The 12,062-nt window shown below is 35.0% G+C and overlaps 1 protein-coding gene across 2 annotated transcripts; it reads left to right on the top strand.

Moving 5' to 3' along the window:
• The first annotated feature begins 2 nt into the window (after nt 1-2).
• Nucleotides 3-9,984, top strand: LOC106152179 (caspase-8). 2 transcript variants are annotated; one of them, XM_013525675.2, is made up of 11 exons: nt 3-191; nt 1,616-2,013; nt 2,822-3,057; nt 3,381-3,563; nt 3,825-3,917; nt 4,901-4,993; nt 5,296-5,394; nt 5,654-5,815; nt 6,443-6,583; nt 7,285-7,489; nt 7,753-9,984. In XM_013525675.2, the coding sequence occupies exons 2-11, from the start codon at nt 1,679-1,681 to the stop codon at nt 7,883-7,885; spliced, it is 1,680 nt and encodes a 559-aa protein (XP_013381129.2). In that variant the 5' UTR covers nt 3-191; nt 1,616-1,678; the 3' UTR covers nt 7,886-9,984. The 2 variants fall into 2 exon arrangements, with proteins under 2 accessions (XP_013381129.2, XP_086863378.1); XM_087007252.1 differs by lacking the exon at nt 3-191 and adding an exon at nt 292-422.
• The last annotated feature ends 2,078 nt before the right edge of the window (nt 9,985-12,062 follow it).

Below are 12,062 nucleotides of genomic sequence, written 5' to 3'. Positions count from 1 at the left end.
CAATATATATGCCCAGTTTATCCAAACAAGAGTCTCGATGCCGAGTGTTTCATTCTATACTTCCATATTTGAAAGTGTGATACCGAGGGAATTCCCCATGATATTTTTCTTTCTAAAACTATGTCTTAACTTGGAACAAGGTCTTGTTAATTTGATTTGACTTTGTATTTTTTAGTTCGATTGAAGAACAGGTAAGAACGTCTAGATATTAATACAGAGAGGTTTTTAAAAACTTGATCAATATTTCAAAGAAAGGAAGCCTATTGGTACAGGGAAATAGGAACTTTTCAAGTTTACACGATGATTCATGTCTGGAATGTTGAAATGACAAGGGAAACTCCAGTTTCCATTATGGTATTTTTCACTTTGAAAATTCCAGAGGAGAAGTAACCATATTCCAAAATGCTAACACAACATAAGGGGTAGCTACGGATTTTTCTATTAGTACAGTATCAATAATTACATGTACTGGTATGAATTCTACCGAATTCTACAGTTAATTGTCACTTAAAATTCTTACAAGTACTAGTGTACTACATTGGAACAAAATTTTAGCAATATCTGCTAATTGAACAGAAGGGTTTTAAAAGATGGATTATTGACATGATTCAGCATATATGTAAGTTTATAAATATGCTACAATAGTTCATTGTACTAGTAGTCTTACTACATGTACAGTTATCAAGGAGTTTCAACAGAAACTCCTTGATGTAGTGGTGTTAGCTACACAGTACTGGTAGGTTTCTTTCATTTACTTATTATATGTCTGAAACGGTGTTTGTTTCATGAGGGTCCCATTGGAGGGATGTAGCGATCATCAAATCACAAATGACAGTAAAGAAAACTTTATTCATATTTCATTGATAATGTGAGTCCTGGGAGTTGAAAATCACAAATCACTGAGTATTCACAAAGGACAAGAAACAAAAAGCTGCATTCATGAGTCATGGGAATAGGGTGCTTCGTGGATCATGCTAAATAATATGAATGTTTTACACATCTCGGGGAATTTCCAAAATAAAAAGTGGCTTTCACTGGTAAAGAAGAAACCCAACAGGGCCCTATTTTATACATGTAATTGTCCTGGAATTAGAAAGTTATAATAGTACCTAAAAATATTGTCTAGCAAGGCAGAATTTGATTTGCATAGGGCATAAAGGTGAGAATCCAATATTTAATATGTCTGTCACAATGTACTCTGTATCTGTAGATCAGTGAGACACCAAACACATAGTAGATACCTATACTTGTTCATGCACTTCCCATTTCTAGAAGACATTGGACACTAAACTAAGTTGGCATTTTTTGGCATTGAATAGGGGACGATAGCATTAAACTTTTCAAAAAAAAAAAAAAAAAAAAAAAGGACAACCCACCCAAGGCATATAAAATTGGAGGAGAGGGATGATTCTAATTTTTCACACCCCTTGAAATTTGGGGAATGATTGACCTATCACTTTAAAATTTCAGTGCACTTGTAGGTGGGGTTACCCTTGGAGGTGAATGATGCTATTTACATTTTAAAGTCATTAAGTATTTTTACATCGAGATAGCCATGCTATTATTATTATAATTGCTATTATTATCATCATTATTTACATTTACTTTTTTTCAGGTTTGGAAGTTGTAGGACTGGAAGCATTATGTTTTAAACCTTAAAATCAACACTTCTTCCACAATGATTGAAACAGATGCAGTACAGCCAGCCCAAGCTTCATATTTCCGAATGTTGCTCAAGAAAGTGGATGAACAACTTGTTTCACGGGACTTAAATGCCATCAAATTCCTCTGCCGTGATGTACTGCCACACTCAAAACTAGAGAAAATCAACAGAGGTTTAGCACTGTTCACAGAGTTAGAATATAAAGGGTTGCTAAGCCCCAATAATTTGAAACTATTAGAGGAATGTCTTTTTAGGATACAAAGAGCAGACTTGTTGAAGCAAATGGGATTCTCACTACGTGATATAAAAAATAAAATAGAGCAGCATGGAGAACAACTGAGTCCATTTAGGTGGGTACATAAATAGATGCAGACTGTTAATACTAGTGGGCTTGATTTGGCCTTAAAGTGCAATTTAAGATCACAAATAGTCTTTCACGATCTTAAAACATGAGAAAGACCATTTCTGATCTGACAGCCAATTAAGTTGTCTCCTCTTACACATTCTCCTATTGTTAGCAGAGGTGTCCTCTATTGTGAGGGGAGGTATCCCTCATTGTGATGGGAGGAAACTGCTTGACCACTTAAGTAGATGTTAGATCATTTTTGATCTTAAAAGCAGATTCAGTCCATTTTAAGACTACTGCTGTACTGTAATGATTAAGATGGTGTAAGATCACTTGTGATCTTAAATTGCACTTTAAGACCAAATCTAGTCCACTAGTGTAAACAATTAAAAAACTAAAGCTTTCCAGTGGTAAAACATGGATTCATGTCAAACAACTATAAGTTTCCTATGTTAAAACTCTTATTAGAGCAGTGGCCTCTGCACATTGGTTAGCATTTCAGTGTACTGGAAAGTTTCACTGCTTCCCTAGATGGTGAGACTGAATTTGATACCTTGGGATGGCATATCACATGCTTTCAGCAAGGAATTATATTGGATATCTGCTTGCAGTTAACTACAAACTAGCAGTGATAGGTGATTGACAATCAGATTGCTCATATCATCTTTGATGATTCTTTGTTGAATTTGCTGTTTTATTCCAGATCGATCCTGCTGGACAGATAACTTTTAATCTGAACACAGCCTAAGACAACCACCTTACCTAATTATCAAATGGCAACACAGTTCTATTATATCTGTGCTTTGTTACAGGGTTCTACTGCATGACATTGCAGAAGATGTATCTAAAAGTGAAGTAGAATCCATGAAGTTTATTGCTCAAGCACATGTTCCTAGATACAAGACAGAAAATGCCAAGGATCTGCAGACATTATTTGTAGCTTTGGAACAGCAGAATTTGCTGACCCCAGATGACCTTGATGTTCTGGTGGAGATGGTTCAAAGCATAGACAGGAAGGATTTGCTGACAAAGATTGATTCTTACAAAAGTCAGTTATTTTATCTATTAGTCTGTTCATAATCATATCTTTTTATTTAGGCCAGACAAAAAAATATGTTATGCTCTTTAACCAACTGAATCTATCCATTTTGCCTGGCCAAAATTGTCAGTCAGGAATAAGTATATTAAGAAGAGCTATTTGCCAAAAAGATTCTTTTAATGGCATGCTTGGTATCATATAAGTTTTCATTGTATTATAATCATTATTGTACATGTACATTATGTGTCTGTTGATATGTGACATGTGCTCACTAGAAATATGTACAGTAGCGGCACAATATGACATATTTAGCCAGTTTTATTCACTTTCAGCACTAAGTCGCCATGGAAATGTGATTGACCTTAAAAGGAGGGAGCCAGTGGTGGTGCCCCCAAAAGTACCCATGATGCCCCAGAGGCCAGAGCCAGTATTAAGGCCCAATCCCCCACCCCCAGGCAGGTCACAGCAAACACCACAGAACACTGACAATAATAGAAGGCAGCCAGTAGGACAGGGTAAGTTTACACATTGCTTTAATTTCACTAATTACTAGGACATTCTTTGGAAAAACAGAACAAACCATATACATGTGCTTTTTTTTTTTTTTTTTGCACAAAGCTTTTTTATTTTAGAAAAAAAGGAAAAAAAGATTCTGAAGCATTTTGCTTTCCTTTATTTCTGTTTATTTCAGTAGTTTTGCTGCAAAATCCTGTACGTATTCATGAATGCCTTTTATAAAAACAGTTTCAGTGTAACCTGTATTTTGTGATTTGTAGGAGATACAGCTTCAGAACCTAATATTGCAGTGCACGATCAAGAAGCAACGGAGGCCAGGGATCAGTTCTACAATCCCAAGGCAGGACATGCAGGTAGGAGGTTGAACCAAAAGAACCCCAGGATCCAAATTCATGAGTGTATTCAGACATGATACAGTTGTGATGCAGAGCTAGAAAGTGAAGATTATTTGACATGGGCAACACGTTCACTTTGGAGATACCTGTGATATATGCTATTAGAATGTCCTGCTTAGGCAACCACTGCATCCATGTCTTAGCTATTAAAAGGATCTAAAGCCCCCATGGCACTTATTCGGAATCAGCAGGAATCAAGCAGAACCAGCCGGAATGGCTAAATTTTAAAATTCTTACTACATTCGGAAAGAAATTTCAAATTGACCTAAATTCTTGTAAGAATGCCATTGGAATACTCAGAATGCGCTTGAATCTGCCTGGAATGATTTGTGCACATTTCGGCTGTATTAACTCTCAAATGCAGCTCAAATGTAGTTGAAAAACTAGGAATATCATTAATGCTGTCAGAATGCAGTCAGAATATTTAGAATACACTTCGAATGCCGTACGAGTGTAGTTCAATTGCTGGCTGAAATAGGATTGAGATGCATTTGAGTTGCATTATAGCTTATTCTAGCCTTCAAATGTGATCAGAATGTTTCAAATGCTTTTGGAATGCCGTGAAAATATTTAGAATGCAGTCATGGTGCAGTTAGAATACTATTCAACTGCCATTCGAAAATTTTCCACTTGGAATGCACTTCAAAAGTTTTAAACAAAACATTCGGACTGGCCACAAAAATGGGTAAAAATATTTGGAATGTACTAGGAATTTTTAGAATGGTCTTCGAATATCCAGGAACGCAGAAAGAATTGTCTTTCCGACAGCATTCTTGCTCATTCTGCCTCTAGTGTGACGGGGGTAAAATAGTCAAATTGACCCATCCAGATCTTCACACTTTTTTCCAAGTCATCATGTTAAGATGAATGATACTTTTATGAAAATATATATATATATATATATATATATATATATATGTTTTATTGTTACATTTTTTTAGATGCACAACATGTTGCACAGAGGCTTGAAAGGATTACAATACGAGATGATCACATGGACTTACCTTCCTATAAAATGGACAGTAATCCAAGGGGTGAGATTTAGATGGAATATCAGTGGAATTTGGTTTCTGTTCGCTGTTTTAATCTTACATGCACATTAATATAGCTACCTTGATAGATGAAATGATTTTAGCTTGAATATCTGCATCAATAGAAGTAAGTTATTTTCAATAATATGAAAATCTGTAAAAAATATATATTGCTGAGTGATTTTATTTTTATTTACAGAAATGGAATTCCATTTCCCTACAAGATTGTATTATATTTGGATGGGGTATTTTGTTTTGTGTGGTTTTTTATACTACATACATATATATATTTTTTTGTTTTACAGGTATGTGCTTCATCATCAATAATGAGAAATTTTATAAAATTGAAGGTGACCAAGCCAGCAAGAAGATGCCTGATAGAACAGGCACAGATGTTGACTGTGGTAGGAATCTTTACAGTAACTGCAAAATTCTACCCTACAAGAATATTGTAAAAGATGTTCTCAAAAAGTACCAATTTACATATTGCTTATGGTATTTGTACAATTGTTATAATGTGCTATGGTAATTATATATAATAATGTGTACTTGGCAATGATTACTGTCAGTAACAGGTGAATGTACTATATGTACACTAGTATGCTTTCTTATGCCTTATGTTCAGTTTTGACACAAGAAATATATTTTGATTTCTCTCACCAGGTAATCTGCATTATGTGTTTAGCAAGCTGAAATTCACAGTAAAAGTGTATAAAGACCTAACAGACCAAGAAATAACAAGAACCATGGTTGATGCTGCTTACAACATTGACCACAGCACTTATGACTGTTTTGTTTGCTGCATCCTCAGTCATGGTCAATTAGGTAAGTGTATCTTTGAGACCATTCCCACAGATATTTAGATCGATCTATCCTCCTGGGGAGTCTCTCTAGATTGCTGTCAGCTTAACTGGCTTAAATGTCTGTCTCGCCTACTAAAAGCTGTAAAGGGGTAATTAACTTTTGTGCATGCTCGGCTCCCAGAACCTGACAGCAATTTAGCGTGAACACCAGGGAGTTAAGTTGATCCAGATAGATTGGTCTAAATTTTTGGGAATCCAGTCATTGTCTTCACAGTATTCAAAAAAGGTATTGGTATTGGAGCACATTCTAGTAATAACATGGTACCCTGTATTTCAAATTTTTGCTGTTATCCATTTTAATACATTTTCTTTAATTTAAGAAATTATCTCTTTTTGGTCAACTTCCATTGAGCCTGAGCAAAGCATGGTGATCATAAGGTGACATTTAGAATATCAAAATGTTAAGTTGCGGCATCATTAAATCCATATTAAATATAACTAATATTTTGTTTTAGAGTATTACTTATTTGTGTGTGTGTGTGTATATATATATATATATATATATATATATATATATATATATATATTATTATTATTATTATTATTATTATTATATCTTTTTATTAATCACCAAATTTTCTTTGCCCAGGGAGTGTGTATGGTGTAAATGGAAGGCTGGTGCTAATCAAGGATATTACCAACTGTTTTAAGGCCAATCTGTGCACCTCATTAGCAGGCAAACCAAAACTCTTCTTTATCCAGGCTTGCCAAGGCAAAGACAAGCAGGAAGGTAGGATAAAGCTTTGCTGAATGAGTGAATGTTTTGAGTCTTCGAGTAGAATTAGAATGAGAACTGTGTATAACTCTGATCATAGTGTAACTTACATTAGCAAATGACCAATCTAACTGACAGCCAACTAGTCACCTGATCTATTGTCATAAGACTAGCAATAGTCTTTAGAATAGAAACATGACATCAAAGAAGCTATCTGGGAGTAGGCAGAAAGCCCAAAACTCAACAAGAAAGGAGGCCTGGAGTTAAACTTTGAGCACATATGGGATGGGGCGGTGGAGACTGTTACTTATGCCATATGACAATAGATCAAGTGACCAGTCCATCCAGGTCATTACCTAGCGAAATGTCCCAGGTTGAGACCATAATGTTCAGGGGCGGATTGAGGCCGTCTTTTGAGTCTTCCGGAAGACGGTCAGATTTTCAAGTTTACATTGACGGTTATCTAATTTTTTTTTGTCGGAAGACGGTCAAAAATGAAGGATGGACCAATAAAGATAATTTGGAAGACTGTCAGAAAATATGTCTGGATCCGTCCCTGATGTTGGTCAGTTGCTTACATATGTTCCAGTACCAGCTTTATACATAGTTCTCATGACACTTTGTTGTTCTGTAAAATCTTGTAAAATGCTCAAATTGCCATAAAAAGCCAGTTACATAACCTCAGTACAAATGTCTGTTGGTCTGCCTGCTATCAGGGTCTCCGCTGGAAATGGATAGTGCCATGCCAGGCAGGCAGCAGGTGGAAGAGGATGCCCCCGGTGAACAGGAGACCATTCCTAATGAGGCGGACTTCCTGATGGGCTATGCCACCATCCCAGGCTTTGTTTCCTACAGGAGCAGGACCCATGGCTCATGGTACATCACAAAACTGGTGGAAATGCTGGATAGATATGGAGAAAGGTAAATATATTTATGATGCTTTTCATTTTGATTTGTTGAATTTTATGTATTTTACAGCTTTTTTCTATAGGCAGAGGTAGTTTAATTTTAGAAAAATCACTCGTTTTGTAAACACATTTTAAGACAAGTCTTTTAAAATTATCATAATGTAAAATATGAAAAAATGTATTGATTTTGAAAGAGAAAAAGTAAGCTTAATCATGTACAAAATACATAGATTCTAAATATGCAGAAAATATGATTTATTTTTTCTTATGACCTAGGTATGACCTTGTTAGCATAATGACGCGTGTAAATGAAGAGGTTGGGAAGGCAAATGCAGAACTTCGAGATGGCAGATATAAGCAGAGTCCTGCTCCAATGTTCACCTTGAGGAAACGCATATTTTTTACATAGCTTTAATAGAAATCTCTTGAAATCAATGGAACCCTAAAATTTGGAAGACAAATGTTTATTCTTTATACAATACACCTCTTCCTTTGAGAAAATGAATCAAATGATCTTACAGGATTTGTTTTGTGTTAAGGTATGTAAGTGTTGAATATTTCCACCGACTAGTTTTTTTAGAAATCATACATGTACTTCTTGTCATCAAAATGGTATTAGTATTTACGTTACAAAGGCAAAATGGTAATCAGGTAGTGCTGAATCTCTCAGAGTGATTAAGACTCCATTTCCATAGATTTTAGATCGATCTATCCCTGTGGGGAGTCTCACTAGATTACTGTCAGCTTAGCCAGCTTAAATGTCTGTCCTGCCTACTGGTGCGCGCTCGGCTAACTGCAATTTAGCTTGAACCCCCAGGGAGTTGGGTAGATCTAAATCTTAATCTCTGGATTGATCTAAATCTCTGGGAATGCACCCTTAGACTCATCTTGTTCTAATAAGTGCACTTAGTGGCATGCATGGAACGATGCCCCAGCCTAACTGAAAATTATTATCGACTGGATATAGGCTGCAAAATGCGATGAAAGAAACTCAATGCTCTGGCTGCCCCATCACTGGATGACATCTCCATTGCCAAGACTGGGATGCGTCTGTTGTTCAAACATTGGTAGAATCCTCCATGAAAGAAGTTGTAAGTTTTGAGATACACAACTCCTAATTTTGTACACTACTGAAGACTGCCTAGATTCTTTATGATTTAGACACAAATTGTGCCTAAGTCCACTTAGTAGCATTCATGGAACGATGCCCCATCCAAACTGAAAATTATTATCGACTGGATACAGGCTGCAAAAGGTGATGCCAGAAACTCGATGCCCAGGCTGCCTCATTACTGGATGATATCTCCCTTCCTTGCCAACACTGTGGCTGACTCTGTCAGTCAAACATTGGTAGAGTCTGCCATGAAAGAAGTTGTTACATGTAGTGACACTGCTTCTAACTTTGAACACTGCCTAGTATGACAAAAACAGCCAGAAAGATTATCTGCTGCAGCCTGAAAGAAGAAAATTTTATTAAAAGCCATAAACTCAAAAATCTATGTGCTGAAGACAATACCATGTTGTGGAAGCTATTGTGTGTAAATTTGTTGAATTATACTATGTTTTTTTATGAGGAATTAGAATGTGAAGTGCAATTCGCTTTCATTGAAAATGTCACTGTGTTACATTTTCAAATGTTGCAGAAAACTAGGATAGTTTAATATTCTTTACGCATCTTTATGTTTATTTCCTGCAGACTTACTTCCTTTTCCACTTCAGATCTTAGAAACGATAAACCCCCTAACCAAAGTACATGATGCCGATATTTCCCTCTGAAATGTCAGGAAGACATTTCAAGAAGTTATTTGTGATTTGTTAAGAACTGCATTATTTAATTAGAAAAAATAAGAATCTTGAATCCAAATGTAGGCACTGGTGCAGCAATAATTAATGGGGAGGAGAGAAATTGATCTCTCTTTCTCTAGGAAAATAAGATTTGGCTGGATAATCAGGTAAAAAAAAATAAGGAGTGAATGGGAATTGATGTATTGCATTAAAGATTTCCTTTGGATTTTTTCAAATATCAGCCTTTTAACTGTATGTTTTATTTTGTTGTTATTAAACTTAGGGGGGGGGGGGGAACTCCATTACTTTTGTAAAAGATATTATCATAATTATGAGTACAGTTCCTGAATTAATTTTTATGTATACTGAGTAGCAATGTGTATAATTTACTGTAAAAAATTGCTGTCTGCTGGAATGTATCTTTTTGGCTAATGTAGACACTAGGATTCTTTATATTAGTTGTGATTAATGTTCTTAGTGAAGTAATATTGGCAAATACAAAGATTGATAAGCAATATATCGTTTATTTATCTTCCATCCAATAACAATTCTGAATAATTCTTTCATGCCAAGGATTGTTTCAGTTAACTAGAAATTAAAATTTTGATAAATTGTATATTTGTGTCACTGTTAGTGTAATATGTATAAATATGTATTATTTCGTGCTATACTCTAACCAGCTCAGTCTGGAATATAATTATGAATAAACATTATACTGAGTAATACTATTTGTTTTGGTATGTGATATAAATGGATCCGTTTTCAAATCATGAAAAGAATTCATTATGATCACTGTGTTTATCTTATTAAAAAAAATTAAATGAATTGAAAACGCATCTACTAAAATCAACAATAATTGATATAAAGCACCTGAGCTTAAGACTTGTGTGCATTCTTAAAAAATATCGATGAAATTTGATGCGTGATCATGTTTCAGCTTAAAAACGCTTAAAAAAAAATTTTATCAAGAGTTTAATATATATAAAAAAAAAAAAAAACTTTTTTGGGGTCAATTTCAGTGTAATGTTTAAAAGGAATAAATGTGTTTCATGTACTGCTATTCAATAAATGTAAGTTCCGGAGTAATTATTGGTATAGATGCGTTTTCAATTTAATTTGTTTAAACCATGATAATACACGAAAAGCTGCGTAAAACGGCACTACTGGAATGTGCTGTAATCCTCACAGAGAATGTCGAATTAACGCAAGCTTACAGTAAGCTTACAATTATCAAACTTCTCAAATGTCAGAATCGTGGGAAATAGAAACTAAATAAAAGAAGGTATTGATCTCGTCCATGAAAATGATGATAGAGTCGGTTGAGATACGGTCTCACCTAACACACTTCACCTTCTTATTATAAAAGTATTCTGTTCGGTTTTTTCGCTGCAAGTCCATCTTTCCTCGGAAAACACGCATTTTTTCCTATTCATTGCTGCACCCGCCCTGCATTTGGATTTATTATGTGGCTCTACTTCGAATTATGTAACTTATTTCTAAACCAATAATGAGTCATTAAAACCACCATGTCTTCCTGACATTTCACAAGGAAATGTCAACATATTTTATTTGAGGGTTTTTAAAAACGTTTTTATGGTCTGAATGAGGAGAAATAGCTTTGCAGGATATTTAGTCATAAAGATATGCCCTTTTGAAATGTGTATAGTATGCATTTCGCCACTGAACAACGTCCATATCTTATTTTCTTTATTAAGGAAGATATTACAAAAACCTCAAAACCTTCTATGACATGCATGTAACCAACTGACTAACTAATCAAATGACTAACTTCAAATCTTAAATTTAGAACTGCTAACTGTTTTCCTTGTTGTTTGGTTTTATCAAGGAAGTTCATTAAACCGATTTGTTGTATTGTTCAAAGGAATAACTATTGTATTGAATTTATGTTAAGGGGTTGATGTTGTGAAAGCCCTTCTGGGCTGTATATAATCAAGTCAAACGCAAGTAAAATGGAAAACGATTATTCGCTGTGCATGTTGTAATTGAAAGGGCACTTAAAAAGGCCATTTTTCAGAAAATGCTTCCACCAATTACGAAAATTGAAACGATTATTTTAGTAGACTGTCGTCTAGATAAGACAAATTACATTTTTAATAAATGCAGTATAATGACTGCTTTTTTTCAACCCTATGTTTGCAGGAATTCCTGAAAGTGGTCTGTTTCAATAGAAAAACACTGTTTGTATTCAATTTCGTGTAATTTATGCGTTTACTTGACGAGTATCTATGCGGATCGTAGAACCATTCGTTTCAACCCTACATACATGTAGGATAAACATGAGTTTTGTTAAATGTTTTATTTGTGCTTGCCAATGTATTGACACAATTCAGGTAACTTTTGTATACATGGACAATTGTAGAAATAAAATGAGCAATTCTTAAGGTAACTCTTTCATTTTTCACATAAAATGACAAAATGTTTGTACATGACTGTTAATACAAATACTCTTAATTGCGTTTCTGTATGATATCCGAAAAAAAAGAAAAAATAGCGAGCCGTAGGTCAGTCACATTTGTTACCCCTACTCCCCCGTCTCTCTCTCTCTCTCTCTCTCTCTCTCTGTCTCGTATAACATAGCTTGTTGACTGGCACTGTAGCACTGGCAACATATGCAACTTGCAATGGATTTTGGGCATTAAAGCATTATTTAAGACAATACCGTTAATTTTGTCTCCTTTCTAGACATGATAAAAAATGTTAAAAGATAACGTCGACGAGATGCAGACATACTTATTTTAACACGAAAGAAGAGTGCGTTAGATTCATCTGCATTCTGTCAC

Source organism: Lingula anatina, chromosome 2 (genome assembly GCF_051362555.1).
Source record: "Lingula anatina isolate TDL-2025a chromosome 2, LinAna3.0, whole genome shotgun sequence".
Lineage (NCBI taxonomy): Eukaryota > Metazoa > Brachiopoda > Lingulata > Lingulida > Lingulidae > Lingula > Lingula anatina.
The sequence above is the reverse complement of the archived record's forward strand: the minus strand, read 5'-3'. Positions and strand labels throughout refer to the sequence as shown.

Bases quoted from the DNA above. Each gene is read 5' to 3' on its own strand.
- LOC106152179 (XM_013525675.2), top strand. From the start codon at position 1,679: ATGATTGAAACAGATGCAGTACAGCCAGCCCAAGCTTCATATTTCCGA. The intron at 3,564-3,824 runs GTAAGTTTACAC...TGTGATTTGTAG, and splicing joins AAGGCAGCCAGTAGGACAGG to GAGATACAGCTTCAGAACCT. The intron at 4,994-5,295 runs GTGAGATTTAGA...TTTGTTTTACAG, and splicing joins AATGGACAGTAATCCAAGGG to GTATGTGCTTCATCATCAAT.